This window comes from Capra hircus, chromosome 6 (assembly GCF_001704415.2).
Source record: "Capra hircus breed San Clemente chromosome 6, ASM170441v1, whole genome shotgun sequence".
Lineage (NCBI taxonomy): Eukaryota > Metazoa > Chordata > Mammalia > Artiodactyla > Bovidae > Capra > Capra hircus.
Window position 1 is genome coordinate 17,536,453 of NC_030813.1, and position 21,486 is coordinate 17,557,938.

Sequence of the window (21,486 nt, forward strand, 5' to 3'; positions counted from 1 at the left end):
CATACATTTTCAGTGTTTCAAAGCGCCAAGACAGCCTCGTGTCTATGCCACATGACAATTTAACCAACTATTACAGTAACCAGAAGCCCCTACTGCACGGGTCCCGAGAGGAGTAAAGGCAGAGCCAGGGGCTCACTAGAAAGAGCACAGCTGTGGGAGTGGGCGGATCTGGGCCCAGGTTCGAACACGCTTTGACCTTGCATCATTCTGAAACTCAGTTTCATCATCTGTGAAATGGGAGCAGTAATTTCTACCTCACTAGTTGTGAAGATAAATGAAAGCACATACAATGCTGCGCATAGAGCATTATTATGCTCCCCTCAGACAGCAGACCCTTTACTCCTCTCCTCTCCTGCATTTCTTAACGAGTCTAGAAAAATCACACTCCCTCCTGAACGCACCTCAGGAACACAACTTCCCAGCTGTTGAGGATTTCCTCAGGCTCTTTCCTATGTGCACTCCGGCGCTGGGCACAGGACTCTGGAGCTGGGGACAGGGCCCAGGACAAACTAGCAGGTCCCAACAAACCGAGGGCCTCTCCCTGCTCACCGACCAAGACTCTTCCCCGGAAGACCCCTTTCTTCGTTTCCCTCCTCACTCCAACACTTAGCCGTCTCTCCTGGCGGGATGGCGGGAATGCGGATTCTGTCTGCTGAGCTCTCCTGGGAGCCTGTGGGGCAGGCTTGCTTGGCAACTTTTCGGTGGTTTTTAATGGGAAGTTGATTTCCACTAGGTAAACAGAGTCCCCCTCTTTTAACAGAAGGCTGTGACCCTCCCTCAGGAAAAAAACCTCACCCTGCCCAGGCAGTGAGTCCCGTTTCAAGCACACGCTGGGCACTCCATAAACATCTGAACAGAGGTGCCCAGGCTCCTGTGTCACTCTACTCACCTGCCTGCATACTGCAGCCACAGGGCTGTTCCTCCTTTCACGCTGGACCACCTGAGACCACCCCTAACCTACCTCCCAGGACACAGAGATGCACAAAAGAGCTTTATCTGCCTAACCAAGACTATATTCATAGATTATGCTGATTTATTAATAATAACCAGGGCAAACCTGTTTTTTAACTTCAAAAAGTTTACTGCAGAAATTCAGGACAAGGTAGGGTACCTGACTACAGGAGGCCACACCATACACAAGGTTAGAAATCAGAAAGCAGCCTGGGAAACATATTTTCTCCAATATATGGAGTGTTCATATACTGTTACAAGGCTGCTCTGGTGGCTCAGTGATAGAGAATCTGCCTGCCAATGCAGGAGACATGGGTTCAGTCCTTGAGTTGGGAAGATCCCCTGGAGAAGGAAACAGCAGCCCACTCCAGTATTCCTGCCTAGGAAACCCCATGGACAGAGAAACCTTGTAGGCTGCAGTCCACGGGGTTGCGAAAGAGTCAGACACAGCTTAGTGCCTAAACAACAAAAAATCGAAGAAACATTCAGTAAAACAAAATAGGACGTTACCAGTAAGGTTACTGGCAAGGGGCTTTTTCCCCATTATGATATTCAGTGCTGTTGAAGATACACAGAGATACTCTCGTAACACTGGAATGTAAAGAGACGCGGCCCTTTGATAAAGCAATGTAACTTCACGTACTCATACACCTTCCATTTTTCATATACCTTTACTTATTGATTAAACACACTTTATTTACTGTACTTATTGTAGAGCAGGAATTGTTTGTCCTAAGAACTTTACAAATAGTCATTCACTTATCCCTCACAGTAACCCTGTGAGGTAAGCTCTATTGTTGCCTCTGTGTGAGGGAGAGGATACCGAGGCACGGGGAGGTGACGAGACACGCCCAGGGTTACACATCCAGTAAGGGCCAAAGCCAGGATGTGAGCCCAGGCGGGCTGCTTTGCCTGTGAAGTCTTCCTATGAAGAAAGACACATTTTAGGCACACTGATGCCATTCTTCTCTGTTGAGTGTTACTAAGCTACAATCCTGGAGGCCAAATCCACGTCTATGTGTGAATCAAGTTTCAGCGGAGTAGACGCACATCGCTCCTTGCAGGTACAGCCCGTGCTGCTTTCCTGTTACAGAGCCCAGCCGTCGCAGCAGAGTTTGCACACCCTAGAACACTACTATCTGGCCCCCGACAGGAAAGTCTGCTGACGTTTGTTCTATGTGATTTCCTCTAGTATCTGGATGCCACACCAAGGGCCTGAATAACTGACCCTGAGAGCGAGTCAGGGTCTAAAAGTCTCCCTGAATGCCTAAGGTAGCACCTAAAAGGAGAGTCCTGCAATGCCGTAGCAAGACCAATTTCATGAGACCACAGTTCCCAGGCCTGCCCTGCCATGGCTATCCCGACGGAAACAAGGATCATCACTCTCATGAATTAACGACTTTGCTGCTAAAGACCACCCCTGGCTCGTTCCTGCGCTCTCATTTCACATCTAGCTTTTCATCTGCTGCACACTCATGTCTTTTCTCACACAATGGCTACTTTTTGCCATGAACAAAGCAAAAACTGGTAACAAAGTACAACCATACCCTCTGGTTATTAATGTGATATATATTTTTTTAATCCAGAAGATTTAAAACCATAAAACTAAGCCAACAAAAAATGAGTGTTAAAAAAGGAGATTCCCTAATATAACACTGCTAAGTCACATTAGTCGTGTACGACTCTGTGTGACCCCATAGATAGCAGCCCACCAGGCTCCCGTCCCTGGGATTCTCCAGGCAAGAACACTGGAGTGGGTTGCCATTTCTTTCTCCAATGCATGAAAGTGAAAAGTGAAAGTGAAGTCGCTCAGTCGTGTCTGACTCTTCATGACCCCATGGACTGCAGCCCACCAGGCTCCTCCACCCATGGGATTTTCCAGGCAAGAGTACTGGAGTGGGTTGCCATTGCCTTCTCCTAATATAACACTATAGTCCTGGAATTCAGGGGACTTGCCTATTTAAGTCTGCTCTCTTTGGCTATTGGGGTCCATGTTGACAGATGACTTATTCAGATGATTCATAAACAACTGGAGTTTTCATGGATTAATTCAATACTGTGAGTTCAAACTTGAGACTATTTTGGAAAGTAAAAGTATGCTATGAGAAGAACCACAATGATATTTAAAAGATTACAGTCAACTAGCTATTCCATACCTGGGTATATATCTGAAAAAACCAAAAACACTAATTCAAAAAGATGTGCGCCCCACTGTTCATTGCCAAGAAATGAAAACAACGCAAGTGCCCATCAACAGACAACTGGCTTAAGGAGACATGGCATATATACAATGGAATACTACTCAGCCATATAAAAAAGAATGAAATCCTGCCATCTGCAGCAACAGGGATGGACCTGGAGACTATCGTGCTAAGTAAAATAAGTCAGACAGAGAAAGACAACTCCTGCACATCACTTACATGTGGAATCTAAAAAATACAACAAACTAACAAACAGAACAAAAGAGCAGACTCACAAACATAGAGACCAAATTAGCGGGACTGCAAGGAGATCCAACCAGCCCATCCTAAAGGAGATCAGCCCTGGGTGTTCACTGGAAGGAATGATGCTGAAGCTGAAACTCCAGTACTTTGGCCACCTCATGCGAAGAGCTGACTCATTGGAAAAGACTCTGATGCTGGGAGGGATTGGGGGCAGGAGGAGAAGGGGACGACAGAGGATGAGATGGCTGCATGGCATCACTGACTCAATGGACATGAGTTTGAGTGAACTCTGGGAGTTGGTGATAGACAGGGAGGCCTGGCGTGCTGCGATTCATGGGGTCGCAAGGAGTCTGAACTGAACTGATGGGGCTGGGGTGGGGTATGGACAATATAGGGGTGAGAGTGGGAGATACAAACTAATAGAGGTAAGACAGGTCAAGGAGGCATTATTTCACAACATGGGGAATACAGCCAATAGTTTGTAATAACTGTAAATGCAAAGTAACCTTTAAAAATTACATAAAAAAATAAAAACTTTAAAAGTGTAAAAAAATTAAATTATGGTCAAAAAGATAAATGACGTATTTACAAATAACTGGGCTTTCCGGTGGCTCAGTCAGTAAAGAATCCGCCTGCAATGCAGGAGACCGCCTGAAACGTAGGAGACACAACCTCCTCCAGTATTCTTGCCTGGGAAGTCCCATGGACGGAGGAGCCTGGCAGACCACAGCTCATGGAGTCACAAGGGTCGGACACGACAGTGACTAAACCACCAACCAGCATAGAAATTTGTAAGGGCACCCTGGGACACAGTTGTCCTTACAGAAACACTACCAAGTCATGCAGAAGTGCCGCTCCTAAACTTGGGGGAAACTAAACAAGAACCACAGCAAATGCAGAGACTGAAGGTAATCGGAGCAAAGCAGGTGAGAGCACCACGGATAATCTCTTACATACAATCACCAGGACTCCTTGCTAGATGCAGCTCGCCCTTTACAGCCTGCAGGCCGACCTGCCGGAAGAGCTCTCCTCTCCCACATCAGCCTACAGCAGGAGAATCCCTCCTGGCGTAAGTCAGAGTCCCAGGAAAATCACCCCCTCCCCTGGCCACCCATACGCTACCTTGCAAGCAACAGGATGCTTCCCCAGGGCTCTGCTGAAGTCTAGCAGAGATTCAAAAGTCTTCTGGCTGGTCATTGGTGTTTTAATGACCTGGAAAGGCAAAGCAGAGAACAATTATAACCATAAAATCAGCAAACAATTTCAATAGAACAGTTCAAGGAAACATTGAGAAAAAACGGCCACACAGGTGACAAAAATTTTAGTTTCATAAAAGAGGGTCTCAAGCCAGAAACAAAATATCCACTTCAAGACACTGGACTATCACAGAACACACAAAATCAAGGCTAAAAAAACTGATATAAATGTGTGCACATGTATGTAGGAAGTTTTACAGACTTTGTCACTGAGACTTGGGTTCAAACCCCAGTCACACCACTTACCAGCTCTGTGACTCTGGGAATGTTTCTAGAAATTGAAATAACATTGAAATCACTCTACCTACCCTCAAGGAGCTGAGGTGAGAATGGAATTAGATTAGGAAGTAAAGCATTAAGGGCAGCTCCAAGGAAATGCTCAGTAAATGCTGGCTCTTTTTAGGGTTTTACTCGCCACTGTTAATGAGTTCAGGGAAGTAACTGGAAGTCTACTAGAGTACAATGCTTGCCTTTAACACATTCTGCATGACGATGCACCTTCTCTTAGTCCAAAGATGAACAGAAGGAGCCCCAGGAAAACTGAGTGATGTGCCCAGACCACCAAGGTCCTGTGGTCTCTGAGGGGGGCCCTGTAACCCCCTATTACTCCACCCTCTCCCACACACACGCCCCAAAGGCCAACAGCTCCCTCTGCCTCAGAACAGGCTCATCCCAGAGGGGGCCCTTCATACCCAGCAAATGCAGGCCTATGGCTGGGGTGTGCCACCTGCCCGAACCCCGGGAAGGCCCAAGCCACACCCCGACCCTCTCTGTGAGTGCACGGCAAGAGCACGCCTGCTGCCCCGCTCAGAGTGGGCTGCAGGGCTCGACAGGGGTCGGCACCAGGCACACCGGGCAGTCAGCTCGCAGCAAAGAGCTCGCCTGTCAGGAATTCGATTTCAGCAAATGAAGAGACCAGATGAATTTATATAAGTTAAATATATAATTTAAATGCCAGTTAAAGGATTTCAATGAGAGTCAAAGCCAACAGGCTTGGCTTCTACAGCAGACCCTTTATGTAAGCTCAGGTGAGTCAAATCAACCCCTGGTGCCTCACCTTTCACATAGGAAATAGGGATGACGGTATCTGACACATCCTCTCTCCTCTAAGAGGGCTGTGCGGGGTAATGAGATAGTGTCTGTGCAGGATGGAAAGCGCTATATAAATGAAGGGACTCATCAGCATTATCATTCATGCTTTAATGTGGTCACAGCTTGGGATGTGCTGGTATGCTATGGCACGAAGGGAAGCTAATGAGGGAAAACAGACAAAAGGCGCCATTAAGAGGGGGTTGAGGATGGCATGATACTGCTCTGCAGGCACTACAAATCAAACAGCAACCCAAGGATTATTCAAGAGGAAGCGGAAACATCACCTCCATCAGGACCAAACAGACTGGGCTGTGACAAGGGCTGCGAGTCAGGGAGTTTTAAAAATAATTTGGTGACTTAAAGGAGTCAACAGTGAAGAGTTTTGTTTTGTTTTTAACAGGACGAATGCATATTTATTCACTCATCCCACAAACAACGTGCTGCAGATATTCTGTTCCGACACAGGGTCTGAAAAATTACACATATACACATACGAATGTGCCCAGTCCCAAGTAAAGGAAAGGAGCCACTCAACTTACAGTTCATTTTGGTGTTTACCACCAGGGACATACACTCGAATGCTCAAGTTAAAGAATAAAAGGTGCATAAAGAAGAGCACTTTTAGAAAACATTTTCTAGAAAATGTTAACATTTGTCAAACATTAACTGTTGATAATCAATGTACCCTATTCCCAAAGACACATATGGACATTATCAGGTAAATGCAGTGGAAAACAGTAGTAGAGTTGGAATATGTCCTTATCTTCAAAACACGTACTTACATGATATAGTGACCGAAAGCGTGGAAAATTGCATTTCACTCCCTCGCTCTCTCCTGCACTAGGAAAAACGCTTTCCTCTATTCCCTGTGCCCCTTTAGTCCCTCAGCTTCTTCAAACACAGCCTTAGAGACTGGCAGTAAATTAGAAGAAGCCAAGAAGCAATGACAGCAGAAGAGAGAACTCCTATCCTAGGATGGTTCAGAGTAGCCCCTGAAAGAAAACTGTCAGGAAACTTAGTCATCCTTAAACTAGATGCCAATGCTTACAGAGGGGAGGGGCTGAGCATCAGGAGGTGGCAGAAACAAGGGGACGCCGGAGGGAAGGGGGCCTGGAGAAGGCAGCAGTGGAAGACCACATCTCCACTCTCTCCCAGGGAGCCCCGGCTAGTCTCTGGAGGTCTGCCTGGATCCTCAGCCCCCACACTTCGCACGGCAATAACTCCTCAACCTCAGTACAAATGCTATTTAATAGAAGCTGCTCCTCAGACCCTGTAATTAGCCCCCCTATAAAAGGCAAGTTGCCGCATTTCACTGCAAATTATCTACTGTGACTCCACCTCCCTTGTACCTGAGTCTCAAGTAAGCAGTCGGTGGCAGCAGCCCAACAGCCCTCCCTGGCCACCTCCCTCCACCTCCCAGGGCTGAGGTCAGGAGGTTCGAGGCTATGAGGAGCCGCTTTATAGCTCTGGTCACAACACAGAGGAGCTGTGTCTCCTGTGGGGACAGTACAAAGGCCCTGTCACCGGAGCTGACACCAGTGTGACCCACCAACAGTGGACAGTGTAATACAGCAGCTCCGGGAGGACACCAGGCTTCTAATAAAATTCCCCATTCAGCCTGGACAAGACAACATGAACGTGTGTGGTTCTTCCCTCCGTGGGCTCACCAGGCCAGTGGTCTTCAGTACCACCTTCCCAATCTGATGCTTCTCTCTGCACTGCTCATCAGCTTACAAACAGTAAGTGATATTCCACACAGGTAACAGCCCTCCTGTACACCACTGGCCAAAAGAGAGGTCTGCAGAGAAATAAAGCCCAGGGGCCTTCCTAGATATTAGGTGCTGTTTCTTCCTTTGGCTCTGAAAGGAGACTCTGGCTAGAGAAACCCAAGCACAAGCACAACCAACCTGCCAACCTCCCACTAAAATCCATGGAATGCAACCCCCGGGGGCAGGGCAGGTGCCACTCAGAAGCAGGGCCGAGAGCAGGCAGAGCAAGCCCGCATGCACAAGCAGCCCCCACTGACCTCCACAAGCTTCATCAAGGGCACTGGGTTGAAGAAATGGAGCCCGGCGAATCGGTCTTGTCTGGTGGTGGAATTGGCTAGGCTTGTGATCTGCAAAGAGGAAGTGTTGCTGGCAAAGATTGTGTGTCTGTGGAGAGAAAGACATTGGAGTGTTGGAATGAGTCCCATCTTTGGAAACAGTCAGGGAAAAGACACAACTTCATTAACATTAGGGTGAAATCAAGTGATCTGCTTCATTTAAATTCTGAAATTTTAAATTTAAAAGTTACTTGCTCCAAAAGTCTGCTTAGTCTTTGCTAATCCTTCCTCAATTTTAGGCAACAAAATTTCTCCTGGCTACTTGCATTATTTAGTTTACATGGTACGTGAAGAACATAAGGAGGCAATAACGTCAGTCACAAGATGAAACTGCACGTGAGCAAACACTGAGGAAAGACAGGATGCATCACAGACACTCAAAATAAACAAAAAACTGTGAAAAACACCTGACTCCTCCGTGAGAAACATCTGACATGAACGAAAATCATCTCCCCTCAAATGAAAAGCTTTACTTTCCCACTCATTGGAAATTAAAATGAAAACAGAAGGAAACCAACATGGTCCAAAAGAAGTTTTAAGGTCACACTGGTAGGTTTGGGGAAGGAAGGATACATGTGGACACGTGATAAACACAGTTCAACGCATTCTTTTTGTAGTGAAAGTGTCAGTCACTCGGTCGAGTCCAACTCTTTGCAACCCCGTAGAATGCAGCCCACCAGGCTCCTCTGTCCATGGGATTCTCCAGGCAAGAATACTGGAGTGGGTTTCCACTCCAACCATTTCCTTCTCCAGGGGATCTTCCCGACCCAGGGATCAAACCCAGGTCTCCTGAATTACAGGAAGAGTTTTTACCATCTGAGCCACCAGGGAAGCCCTATTCTTATTATAAAATCTCCTTAAAAAGCAGTACCATCTTCTTTTGTATATATAAAATATTATTAATTTTAAAAACTCCATACTTATTTCAACAAAATTTAATTTTTAAAGACCTCAGTAAAGTGGGGTGCCAAAGGCATGACAGGCAAATGTTTAGAGATGGGCACGACTTATCAGCTTTCCTACAGCACCACCTTGTGGGTAAATATACACGAAACGGCCCAACTCTACTAATAACAACCACCACAAGGGCTTGGCCATAGCACAGGAAGGGCAGTGGTCCCTTACGAAGATTAGGGTGTTCCTGCTTGCCCAAAAGGCAGTATTGTAATCTGTCTGAAATCAGGAGTGAGTGGGAGGGGAGAAGAAGGGAAGGGAGAAGAAACCAGTAATCTGGGAAGAGCAGAGAAGAGTGAGGTGAAAGCAGCTGGTGTGCTGGTGGTGTACACTGGTACAGCCATGCGATGGAATACTACTCAGCCACTAAAAAAGGAGAAAATCATGCCATTTGCAGCTACGTGGATGGACCTAGAGATTATCACACCGAGTGAAGTCAGTCAGAGAAAGACAACCATCACGTGGCATCACTTCCATGTGGAACCTAAGCTAGACGCAAATGAACCAATCTATGAAACTAACAGAATCATGGGCAGAGAGCGCAGACCAGTGGTTGTCAAGGGGCAGGGGTTTGGGAGAGGGACAGAATGGGAGCTTGGGGTTAGAGATGTGAGATACTATACAGAGGATGGATAAACAGCACGGTGCCACGGTACAGCACAGAGCACTATACTCAGTACCCTATGATAAACCATACTGGAAGAGAATGCATGTGTAACTGAGTCACTGAGCTGTACAGCAGAAATCAAACACTGTAAATGAACTATGCTGCTGCTTCTCAGTTGCTTCAGTCATGTCCAACTGTGCAACCCTATGGACTACCAGGCTCCTATGCCCATGGGGATGCTCCTGGCAAGAATACTAGAGTGTGTTGCCATGCCCTCTTCCAGGGGATCTTCCCAAACCAGGGATCAAACCCGGGTCTTCTGCAATGCAGGCAGATTCTTTACCACTGAGCTGGTACACTTCAATTTAAAAACACTGGCCAATTTCATGAGTAGGATTCCACTGTATGTATGTATCACATCTTCCTTATCCTTTCCTCTGTCAATGGATATTTCGGCTGCTTCCATGTCTTGGCTATTGTAAATAGTGCTGCAATGAACACTGAGGTGCATGTATCTTTTGAATTATGGTTTGCTCCGGATATATGCCCAGGAGTGGAATTGCTGGATCATATGGTAGCTCTATTTTTAGTTATTTAAGGAACCTCCAAACTGTTCTAGAATCCTCCTGCCAATGTAGGAGAAACAGGAGATGGGGGTTCGATTCCTGGGTTGGGATGATCCCCTGGAGGAGGAAATGGCAACACACTCCAGCATGCTTGCTGGGAGAATCCCATGGACAGAGGAGCCCGGTGGGCTACAGCCCATGGGGCTGGAAAAAGTCAGACACGACTGAAGGGACGGAGCATGCGTACTGTTCTCCACAGTGGCTGTACCTGTTTACATTCCTAGAACAGTGCAAGAGGGTTCCCTCTTCTCCACATTCTCTCCAGCACTGACTGTGCAGATTTTTTGACGATGGCCATTCTGACTAGTGATACCTCACTGTAGTTTTAATTTGCATTTCTCTAATAATCAGTGATGCTGAGCAGCTTTTCATGTGCCTTTTGGCCATGTGTATCTTTTTCTGAGAAACGTCTGTTTAGATCTTTTGCCTATTTTCTCATTGGGTTGAATGGTTTTTTGATATTGGGCTTCATGAGTTGTCGTCCCTCGTAGCTCAGTCGGTAAAGAATCTTCCTGCAGTATAGGAGACCCGGGTTCGATCCCTGGGTCGGGAAGATCCCCTGGAGAAGGAAATGGCAACCCACTCCAGTATCCTTGCCTGGAAAATCTCCTGGACAGAACAGGAGCCTGGTGGGCTGCAGTCCATGGGGTCACAAAGAGTCGGGCGTGACTGAGCGACTAACACTTACTTACTTCATGAGCTGTCTGTATACTTTGGATGGCCAACATTTCACAGGGCTTCCCTGGTGGCTCAGATGGTAAAGAACCTGCCTGCAATGCAGGAGATCTGAGTTTGATCCCGGGATCAGGAAAATCCCCTGGAGAAGGAAATGGCAACCCACTCCAGTATCCTTGCCTGGAAAATCTCCTGGACACAGCAGGAGCCTGGTGGGCTGCAGTCCATGGGGTCACAAAGGGTTGGACACGATAACATCTTATGGAAGTACTTTTTCCTCATTCTGAGGGTTGTCTTTTCATTTTGTTTATGCTTTCCTTTGCAATGCAAAACGTTTTGCATTTAATTAGGTCCCGTTTGTTTATTTTTGTTTTTATTTTCATTACTCTAGGAGGTGGATCAAAAAAGATCTTGCTGTGATTTATAGATCAACAGAATAGGACAGAAAGCCCAGAGAAAAACCTATGCACCAACGGTCACTTAATTTATGACAGAGGAGGCAAAAATATACAGTGGAGAAAAGACAGTCTCTTCAATAAGTGGTGCTGGGGAAACTGGATAGCTACATGTAAAAGAATAAAATTAGAACGCTGTATGCAAAAAATAAACTAAAAATGGATTAAAGACCTAAATGTAAGGCCAGATACAATAAAACTCTTAGAGGAAAACAGGGGCATAACACTCTCCTACATAAACAGCACTTCACTTTTAAAGCACAGAACAGTGGCCTTTCTCAACAACTTCCAAGTTGGCCAATTTAAAGGCCAGGCAAAGGGGCTTCTCCTTGCAAAAAAAAACCTTTTTAGCCAACATTCCTAACCAAGACAGTCTGGTTTCTGTCACATGGTGCGACAGCCCCTAAGAGAAGTGAAGTTGCTCAGTCGTGTGTGACTCTTTGTGATCCCAGGGACTGTAGTCCTACCAGGCTCCTCCGTCTGAGGAATTTTCCAGGCAAGGGTACTGGAGTGAGTTGCCGTTTCCTTCTCCAGGGTTAGGGATCTTCCCAACCCAGGGATCAAACCCAGGTCTCCTGCATTACAGGTGGACGCTTTACCCTCTGAGCCACCAGGGAAGCTTGTAAAGTACATGAGCATGCTGATCAGCTGAATGACGCACAGGGGACAGAAAGACAGGCCTCTCCTCTTTGTCAGGGTCACCAGACCACACTGCCCTAAGGGCTGTCAGGCCAGCAGGCCAGTATGCAAGTGTCTCTCTTTAGCCACTGCTCGTTGGTGGCTGCCTAAGAATTCCTGTTGTCACATAATCTTAATCTTTGAGTCCCAATCAAGATGGGTGACGCCTTTCCAAGCAAACCACAAGATGAGCATGAATGAACACGTCAGGGGTCAGCATCGCCAGGAGCCACAGGCAGAACTAGCGCTGCACATGTGCGTGGCTCACTGATGCCACACAGACAGTCCTGAGCCAGGGGCCCTGCGTCTGACCTGCACGAGGCTAGCTCTCCTCGCCCACCCTTTGCCAGGAAGCTGGGTAACAACTCCGTGCACACAGACAGTCCTGAGCCAGGGGCCCTGCGTCCAACCTGCATGAGGCTAGCTCTCCTCGCCCACCCTTTGCCAGGAAGCTGGGTAACAACTCCGTGCTCCTTAAAGGACCCCAGTTGTTTCGACTTAACTCACAGAAGGCTCAAAGCAGGACGACCCTGGAAAACCATGGGAACAGAAGGCATTCCCTTCAATTACATTATCTGTTGGTTTCATTCAAAAGAGGGGACACACCAAATTGCTCTGAGGTTGCTTAGCAGACGTCTAAGGACGTGACCGAATGCCTCCACCCTCTGGCCTGGGAGGGGCCATGACGCAGACGCTGCAAGAGACCAAGACCTGTCCCTGGATGGACCCGCCAATTCACGTGGGAAAAACTCTACCCTCCTCTGGGGACAAGGACCAGATTCAGGGCAGCCCACACCTCAGGAAGCAAACTGGGGGTGGAGGATGGAGAACAAAGGAAACAGTGTTGGCTGTTCTGGAAACAGCTATAGAGTAATAAAAAGAAGTCTTAGTGTCAGGAGACTCCTTCCCAGGAGGAAAGCCCGAGCGCCAGGAAGGGAGCCCCCAGCACCAATGAGGTCTCCCAGAGATCACGTACTCGGCGGCAAACTTGTCCAGCCTCTTGAACAGCTCGCTCTTCACCTGCAGATTCTCTACGATGGCCTCCACCACCAAGTCTGTGCTGTGCACCACGGACGCTGCATCCGTGCTGGTCGATATGCTGCTCAGGGTCTTCGCCACAAACTCATCAGCACCCTAATGCCGCGGGGGAAGGAGAAGAGAATGGTCACTGGGCTCGCTGGAAAATGCTTGATGCGCTGCAGAGCGGGGAGCAGGGGGGCGAGGACAGGACAGGACACCCCAAGCAACCTGAACGTGCTCTGGAATCCTGAGAAATAAACTCTCTACGTCTCTTCTTAGGGTAGATGGCATCTCAATGTGCTTCTGGACCCTAGGGCAAGAATCAGCCTGTAAACAATCCCAAGTGCTGGTCAGCACACTGTCGTGTGTCAGGTATAACCCTTAGCCGGCTCTGCTCAGGTTACTGCTTGTTCACAGCATTGGTTTTGGCCTGTTCTATCTGCTCCATGTCAACAAACAGCTGTGTACTGTTCCATGACAGCACAGGCTTGAAGCCTGTGATCTGTCTTCCAGAAAAGGGTAAAAGTGGCTCTCAGCCCCACCCACGAGTCTGAGAGGTGGTGCTGACTATTCCCCTCCAGCAGGAGGCAGGGAAGAGCTGCCAGACTCAGCAGTTGTTTATCAACTAATAATCACCCATCATGTGCAGGCAACTGGTGGTTCAAGAGCACATGCCAGACACAGCCTCTGCCCTAGAAGAGTGTACAGTCCTGTCTTTTCCTCATTTGTACCTTCAGGTTTCCACAAACAGATCTCAATCAGGGCAAAGACAGGTGGTCCCCTTATTAGCTGCCATTTTACTTCAAGATATAATTTGTCCATGAGGATTCAAAGCAGTCCAGCAAAGGCATCCAAAATCATCAAGGAATAAACAATTCTCAGAGCTGTTCAAATGGTATGTGGCAGCCTGGGTGGCAGGGGAGTTTAGGGGAAAGTAGATACATGTATATGTGTGGCGGAGTCCCTTTGCTGGCCACCACAAACTATCACAACATTGTTAATCGGCTATATTCCAATATAAGATAAAAAGTTTAAAAAAACTATCAGAGCTGATCAATAGAAACGTCATGTAAGATGATAGCTGATTTTAAATTTCTTTTGGCTGCATTTTAACACGTGAAAACAGGTAAAACTTAGTTTTATTTAAGCCTAAGATATCTAAGCTACTATCATTCCAACATGTAGTCAATATAGAGATGTCTTGTGTTCTTTCTCTACTCAGTCTTTGAAATCTGATGTCTGTTTTACAACGCACCTCGGTTTGGACTAGCCACAGTTAAAGTGCTCAGCAGCCACTTGTAGCCAGTGGCGACTGTCCTTATCAGCGGAGAGCTAGATGAATACAGTTTATGTCAACTCAGCAAGCGGAAGCTGACCCTTCAAGCATGTCCCTGGCAGAGGTGGGAAACGCCAGGAGACCAGTCTCCTGAGGAGTGACCGGTCAGGAGCGAAGCATCTTGAGAACAGATGCCACCTTTTTACCCTCAAGGTGGGGCCCAGAGCCTCGGCCCAAAGAGGGACAACTGGCAGAAGTGTGCACAGTAAACAAGCGAGAATGCAGGTTATTTGGATCCAATCACTCTGTCCTTGCTTCCCCTCAGCCTTCTTCAATCCCACCTGACCAGACCCTTGTCATAACATGCTCCTCTCTATCGCGACCAGTGAGGAGAGTTTAACCTGCTGTGATACATACTGCTCAGATTTCTTTAGGGAGAACATAAAATGATCTCTCCTGCTCCTCTGATTTTTAAAAGGTGACTAGATTTTAAGAAGATGCAAACCCAAATCACAATGAGATACCACTTCATACCTCCTATGATGGCTGTTACAAAAATAACACTAATAACTGTAGGCCAGGATGTGGAGAAACTGGAACCTCTGTACATTACTTGTAGGCATGTAAAATGGTCCAGCCATTGAGGAAGGCAGTTGGGTGGCTCCCCGGCAAAGCTAACCCTAGGATTGCTATATGACCCAGCGATTGCACTGCTAGGCATATACGTGAAAGCACTGAGAAGAGGGACGTGAACAGACAGCACACTCATGGTCACTACGGCACCATCCACAATAGCGAAAAGGCGGAGAGAACCAACAGTGCGGCTATTTACTTCTCCTGCTCTGTTATCAGTCCCCGTGGAATATGCAGTGATTGCGTTATTATACTGGCCTAAAGTTAGGCCTGTTTTATTGGCCTCAAGTTTCAATTCAAACATTTAAAAAGCAAGCAAAGGCCAGAACCCCCTCACAAATGTGAAGTGGTCAGAGAACTGGTCTTGAAGATAATGACGACAAGAAATCACCTTGGGGTTTTCTGCAAACTTCTTCTTGGCCACTTTCCGAAGACTTTCCTCAATTCCCTTTCTAGATTTTGCCAGGATGTCCTCCGTTTGGTCCACCAACACTACTGTGTGGCCAGTTGCTGCAGCAACCTAGAAAAAAACAAATTAAAAAAAAAGGCAAGAAAACATAAAATTTTTAAAAAATTAGTAGATAGGAATTCTCTGTGGTCCAGTGGTTAGGACTTGGCACTCTCACAGCTAGGGCCTGGGTTCAGTTCCTAGTTGGGGAACTGAGATCCTGCAAGCTGCTCAGCGCAGCCAAAACAAACAAATAAAACCCAAGAGAGTTTCATATTCTACATGAATGCTAGCACTATTCCACTCAAAATACCACATAAACATGATAATAAGCCAACAGTAATTAAACACACACTTCTTCTCAGGCACTGCTTTAAATGCTTAACATGGATGATGACAATTCTCAAAACAGCCTTACAAGAAGATCAAGAGATGGGCCCACAGTCACACAACAGGGGTCTGGAAACGGGTATGTGGAGAGGGCTCGTGCTCCACGCACCTGAACTGTTGGCACAATGTGGCGCACACTCACACCTGCTTTCCTTCCCAGTGTCTGAAAGTCTGGCACTGGCCAGGCAGAGGGTGCCTGTGTGACCAGCCCCAATAAAAATTCTTGGCTCTGCATCTCTAATGAGCACCCCTGGTAGACATTTCACAGGACCTGTCGTAACTCGCTGCTGGAGGAATTAAGTGTGTCCTGTGCGGCATCAGCAGGAGAGGACTCAAGAAGCTGGCCCCTGGTTTCCTCCAGACCATGGCCCATGTGACTTTCCCCTTTGCTGATTCTGTTCCGTGCCCTTTTGCTATAATAAATTATAGCCATGATGATGACTATATGCCGGTCCTGGGCTTCCCTGGTGGCTCAGATGTTAAGGAATCTGTCTGCAATGTGGGAGACCCTGTGTTAGGAAGATTCCCTGGAGGAGAAAATGGCAACCCACTCTAGTATTCCGGAGAATTCCATGGACAGAGGAGCCTGGGAGGCTACAGTCCATGGGGTCACAAACAGGCAGACAGGACTGAGCAACTAACACTGAGAGAGGTGAGATGAGAAAGTCACGAAATCTGGAGCAGGGGGGCGAATTTAGTGGGGAACCCTAACATAGAAAATCAGAAAACAGATCTCAGACTTCAGATGCATCTAATGATGAAACTGAACTGCTCAGAGAGAGGCAGCCCTGAGGAGCAACAGCTGAAGGGAGGTATGATGACCACCGGTGGGGTACTTTGTCCAAAAGGGGGCAAGCAGAGGTGCTGGCTCGGGGACCTTCCATTTTTGTCTCAGCTCCTCTGTGTGGCAGTCCCTCTGTGTGGCAGTCCCTCTGGAATAACACAACTGATTTTCACCTTCCTCTTAACCTCTGATCTAGCTCATCCTTTGAACAGGCCAAACGGGATTCCTCAGATTCCTCCCTGCCCAGTCCTAGTTCGCTCTCCCTCACTTCCACTTCCAGCATCACTCAGCCTTTTTTTGCCCTCAGGGGCTTGGGGAGGAAAATTCAATCACTTTTGGAACAAGAGGAAAAAGCTGAAGGCAACAGAAACAAAGAAAGACAGCAGAGGTACTTCGCTGGTGGTTCAGCGGCTAGGACTCTGTGTTTCCACTGCAGGAGGCACACGTTCGAACCCAGGTTTAGGAACTAAGATCTCAGAAGCTGCAGCAAGTGGCCAAAGAAATAAAAAGAGAAAGTTAAAGCAGTGTCCTTTTGTTTTGAAACTTTAAAATCCCACTGAGAAAACATGGGAGGAAAAAAAACACTCAACAATACAAAGCTCCGTATGTCAGATGTCAAAGAAAATAAAAGCCGCACGGTGAAGAACTCTGTCAGGAATCAGATCTCAGAAGGCTGGGTACACCTTCTGTACCCAGAAGGAGGAGTACACCTGGAAGATGCCATTCTCCCAAAGAGTAAGGCATTAGCCTTAAAGAGGTGGAGGGGAGCCAGTGAGGGAGGGGGCATCACACCATCTCCCTAGAAAGCCACGTGCAGAGTTACTGTAATCGTGTGTGACTGTGACAATCCGGGCATCTTTGGTTATGTTGCAGATAAGCTATAACGCCATCCCCTTAAGATTACCTTTTTAAAAAACTGCAAACAGAACCAATCCAAGACATGAAGCAACCCTCAAAAATTCAAGTGAACCAAGAGAGATTTACAAGAACACTAAAATTCAACTGGGAAAATACGTGGCCAAGAAGTATTTTCAGCCTAAATGAGGACTTATCCAACGTCCTCTGATAAACAAGCCCAACTCCCCCACCCTCACTCCCGCCCATAAGGAGACACTGGGCAATTCAGTCATTGCTTTTCTTCATCCCGCGTCTGCATGGGCACCCTGGAGATGGTACAGTATGCAGACACCAACCAAAATCAGCTATTAAATCAAAGCCCTCTAGGCAACGTTCTAGAAGAGCAAACTGCACATGTCAAATGATCCATGTCAAAGCTGTGTGTGCAAAATGTCTGTTTACTTTCCCATATCAACCAGAATATACAGGAGTGCAAGGAGGGGCCAAGTCTCACAAAGGTAGCAGACAGACCTTCCCAGTGTGTCACTGATCACATGCTTACTCTGCAAAACGTCCCTCAGCCCCACAGCGCCTCATTGGTCTTTACAGAGGCTGCTCTTGTAGGAACTTAGCTTAACTGTTTTCCCTAACTCAACTGCCTCAAACATTTTCTACGATTTTGGGATCTTCAAAATGCCTAGACTAGTACTTCTGGTCTAGTGAGAAAGCAATAATTGTATACTCTAAATGGTTATCCCTTTAAATACTTTCTACTTCAGCTTTCCTTATCTTGGTTTACTCATAAAGTTTCAATAAAATACAAAGGAAATCTTATGGTATTGCTATTCCACAGGCAGAAAAAGATATTCTAGTTTAAACTCAAAGTAGACATGGCTAGTGGGGAATTTCCTGGCAGTCCAGCAGTTAGGATTTTGGGCAGATTTCACGGCCATGGCCTTTGTTCAAACCCTGGTCAGGGAACAGAGATCTCACAAGCTGCATGGCCTGGCCAAACAAACTACAATAATAACAACACCCCACCCAAAGGGGACACAATGAAGACTGAATGGAGAAAATATAGGTGAAAAGATACATTTAAATTCTTGAAATATTATCCATTTTATGATGAAGTTCTTGGTTGCATAGCAATAACCTACCGTTTCAGCACAACTTCAAGTAATTTCAATGAAAGCAGTATTTTCATTCTACCCACCTGTAAACAGCAACCCAATCCAACCTAAAGAACTTCCCTTAGAATCATTTGTTTGCAGACATACCCGAGAGGCACAAGGTTGGCAGCATCTTGAGGGTAACTTCCTGTCCTATTCATCTTCACAAACCCAGTGCCTGGTCCATGGTGGTGAGAGGGTAACAGGCAGGAAGACCAGGGGTCTCCAAACAGAGGAAACAGGCTGCAAGTGTCAGACATTTTTTTTCCTCTCTTAAGCGGTAGGAGGAAACAAACAAGTGTTAGCTTTTTTCCCCTTCTCTACACAAATTTAAAAAGAGGTTTCTTTTAAAATTCTGTGTTGTCATGACAACACATGGTTCCACCTGCACTTAACTTTTCTCAAGCCTTGAGCTAACCAAAGCATTTTTCCTATGGAAATATTTGTCTTAAGCTACGTTAATGAACTGTGTATCTACATTGCCTAATGGCCCCAGACAACTCACCTTGTGCCAGTGTTATGCCAAAATGCATGTTGTGGGTGAGGGGCTTGGTGCCAGTCTCCGAGTTTTGAGACATTTCCTTTCTCCAATTAGCAGACTGCTGCTGCTGCTGCTGCTGCTAAGTCGCTTTAGTCTTAGTCGTGTCCGACTCCTAGCGACCCCATGGACTGCAGCCTACCAGGCTCCCCCGTCCATGGGATTTTCCAGGCAAGAGTACTGGAGTGGGTTGCCACTGCCTTCTCCAGCAGACTGCTAGTAGCTATATAACATCCGGCTAAAGACTGGCAGGGGGGCACTTTTTCTGCCCCCCTTCTGGTGTCTATGTCAGAAGCTTTCTCTCTTTTATACTTTAATAAAACTTTATTACACAGAAGCTCTGAGCAATCAAGCCTCGTCACTGGCCCCAGATAGAATTCTTCTCCTCCAGAGGCCAAGAATCCCAGCATCTTTCATGGCTCAACAACAACCTTTCAGTGGGCACTCAATGCATATTTGCTGAAAAGTAAATGAACAAACAAACCACAGGTAGCCACTGCCTGGTATGTATCAGATACCTGACAACATATCCATGGGATGAGTCCAGTGTTCTGATTTTATTCATCTCCTCCAAGTGGGGTTGGTACTCCTCCCTACTGTTATGGGCTATCGTCAAGATAGAGTGAGGATGCAGGCAGCCTGTCGCTTGTCCCCATGCAATCCATGTCAGACCTGAAAGGTGCATGACTGCCTCCCAGACTGGCTCAACAAGCAAATGCAACCTTAAGCACGGCCAGTAGTTAGATCTTCGCTCATAGCTTCGGCTACATGCTGGTATGAAGGCTAAAGCCAGAAAAAACATAACAAGAAGTGCTGTGTTTTTCTTGGAAGCCAAGTAATTGTACTGGGATACACAAACAATCTGGAAGGGGAAAGTCTTCAAATAGTTTGGGTGAAAAAAATGCACATGATTACAGAACACTTTACACCAAATGACCAAGGGCCACACAAAAACTTTGGCTTCTCTGAGGTGAGCACTCTTGCCCCACCACCCCAACACCTGAGCTCCCCTGGGGTAGAGAGGAACCGCCTTACCGCAGCATGCTGGGCACAGCTCTGCATTCATTCCCGTCACTACTGCTGCCTCCTCCAGACTCAACCACCACGCAGGTCCTGTTCCAGGCCCCGGGATAAGGTGATGAACAAAACAAATCCCCTGCTCTCAGAGAGCTTTCACTCCTCATAAATTATCCTATTTGGTCTTTATAATAGCCTTTGGGGGAGGCACTGTAACAGTAAGCGAACAAAGCTTGGACGTGAGGGCCTTTGAAGCTAGGCCTGCCTGTATCCCGAGCTCACATGCTGGCTGTTGACCCTGCACGGCATGGCTGGGTCCGAGGGGAGCAGTCTGAAACAGCTCTGAACTGGGCTAGAGTCAGACTCTGGAGCCTACCAACTATGAGATAGAAAAATTCCTTAACTCTCAAAGGCTGTCTCCTCATGTAAAATTGGAGCAGAAGAGTTGTTGAGAGGATCAAAAGAGTTAATACATGTTGAGAGGATTAAAACAGTTAACACAGTAGAACTGTTGAGAGGATTAAGAGTTAAAGAACATGTGATATGCTAGGCACCCAGAACAGTGCCCAGGATATCACAACAGCTTAATGATTTTATTCTAGGCAGGCCCCTTCTTCCTTCTGTAAGGGTCCAAGGCTTAATAATAGATCCAGGTACTGCCTCTAAAGGAAAATATTTCACTTTGCCTTTGAAATTATATCTTTGGATCTCACGACTTGCCCCCTTTCTGGTTTTCATTTTCAGGTTTTCTTTTCTGTGTCCCTAACAGGTCAGGAACCCTCTTCATTTAAAAAGAACGTTAAAAAGGCAGGGGAACACCCACAAACTTCCTTAGCCACCTGAAGCTGACCTTTGTTTCACTACAGAAGCCCTTTAATCGCGGGGGGACACAGCTGTCTGCGGAGCACCAGCTCTGCTGAATGCAGAACACCTCAAATGTCTTGCAAGTGTTAAAGCCAATGCCTGTTCTTTGGCCTCATCTACTTTTCCACAGCCCTACACACTGCCAGCTAAGCCTTCCTTTTTGAAGTTCTCCGATTTCTTATCCCTATCTGTTTCTTTTAGCCATATTAATTCTCTCAATCTTCTCAAAGTTATCTTTCAAGGTTCTGTCTTCAGTATTCTTCTCCTGTGTCTTTACATCTTTTCTTTCTGGAACCTTAACCATTCTCATAACTCCAGCTAGGCGTGATACCAGCACATTCTGTCCTAAGCTAGTCTATGCCACGTGCGTTATGCTAGGTCGCTTCAGTCGTGTCCAACTCTGTAACCCCATGGACCGCAGCCCTCAAGGCTCCACTATCCATGGGGTTCTCCAGGCAAGCATACTGAAGTGGGCTACCAGGCCCTCCTCCAGGGGATCTTCCTGACCCAGGGATAGAACCTGTGTCTCTTATGTCTCCTACATTGGCAGGAGGGTTTGTCACCACTGAGCCACCTGGGAAGCCTGCAGTCAATACCTTGTGACCCTAAAACCAGTTCTCCTGACCTCCATTAATGTTACCACTATCCTGAGGGTCACAAGAGTTGCT

The 21,486-nt window shown here is 46.9% G+C and overlaps 1 protein-coding gene across 1 annotated transcript in view; it reads right to left on the bottom strand.

Annotated features, from left to right (window-relative positions):
• HADH (hydroxyacyl-CoA dehydrogenase) overlaps positions 1 to 21,486 on the bottom strand; it is a 44,045-nt gene that overhangs the window by 7,452 nt on the left and 15,107 nt on the right. Inside the window, exons 2-5 of the mRNA XM_018049234.1 lie at positions 15,163 to 15,291; positions 12,819 to 12,976; positions 7,770 to 7,896; positions 4,518 to 4,607 (exon numbers count right to left, since the gene is read on the bottom strand). Coding sequence (XP_017904723.1) covers positions 4,518 to 4,607; positions 7,770 to 7,896; positions 12,819 to 12,976; positions 15,163 to 15,291 — 504 coding nt within the window. The remainder of the gene's footprint in view (positions 1 to 4,517; positions 4,608 to 7,769; positions 7,897 to 12,818; positions 12,977 to 15,162; positions 15,292 to 21,486) is intronic.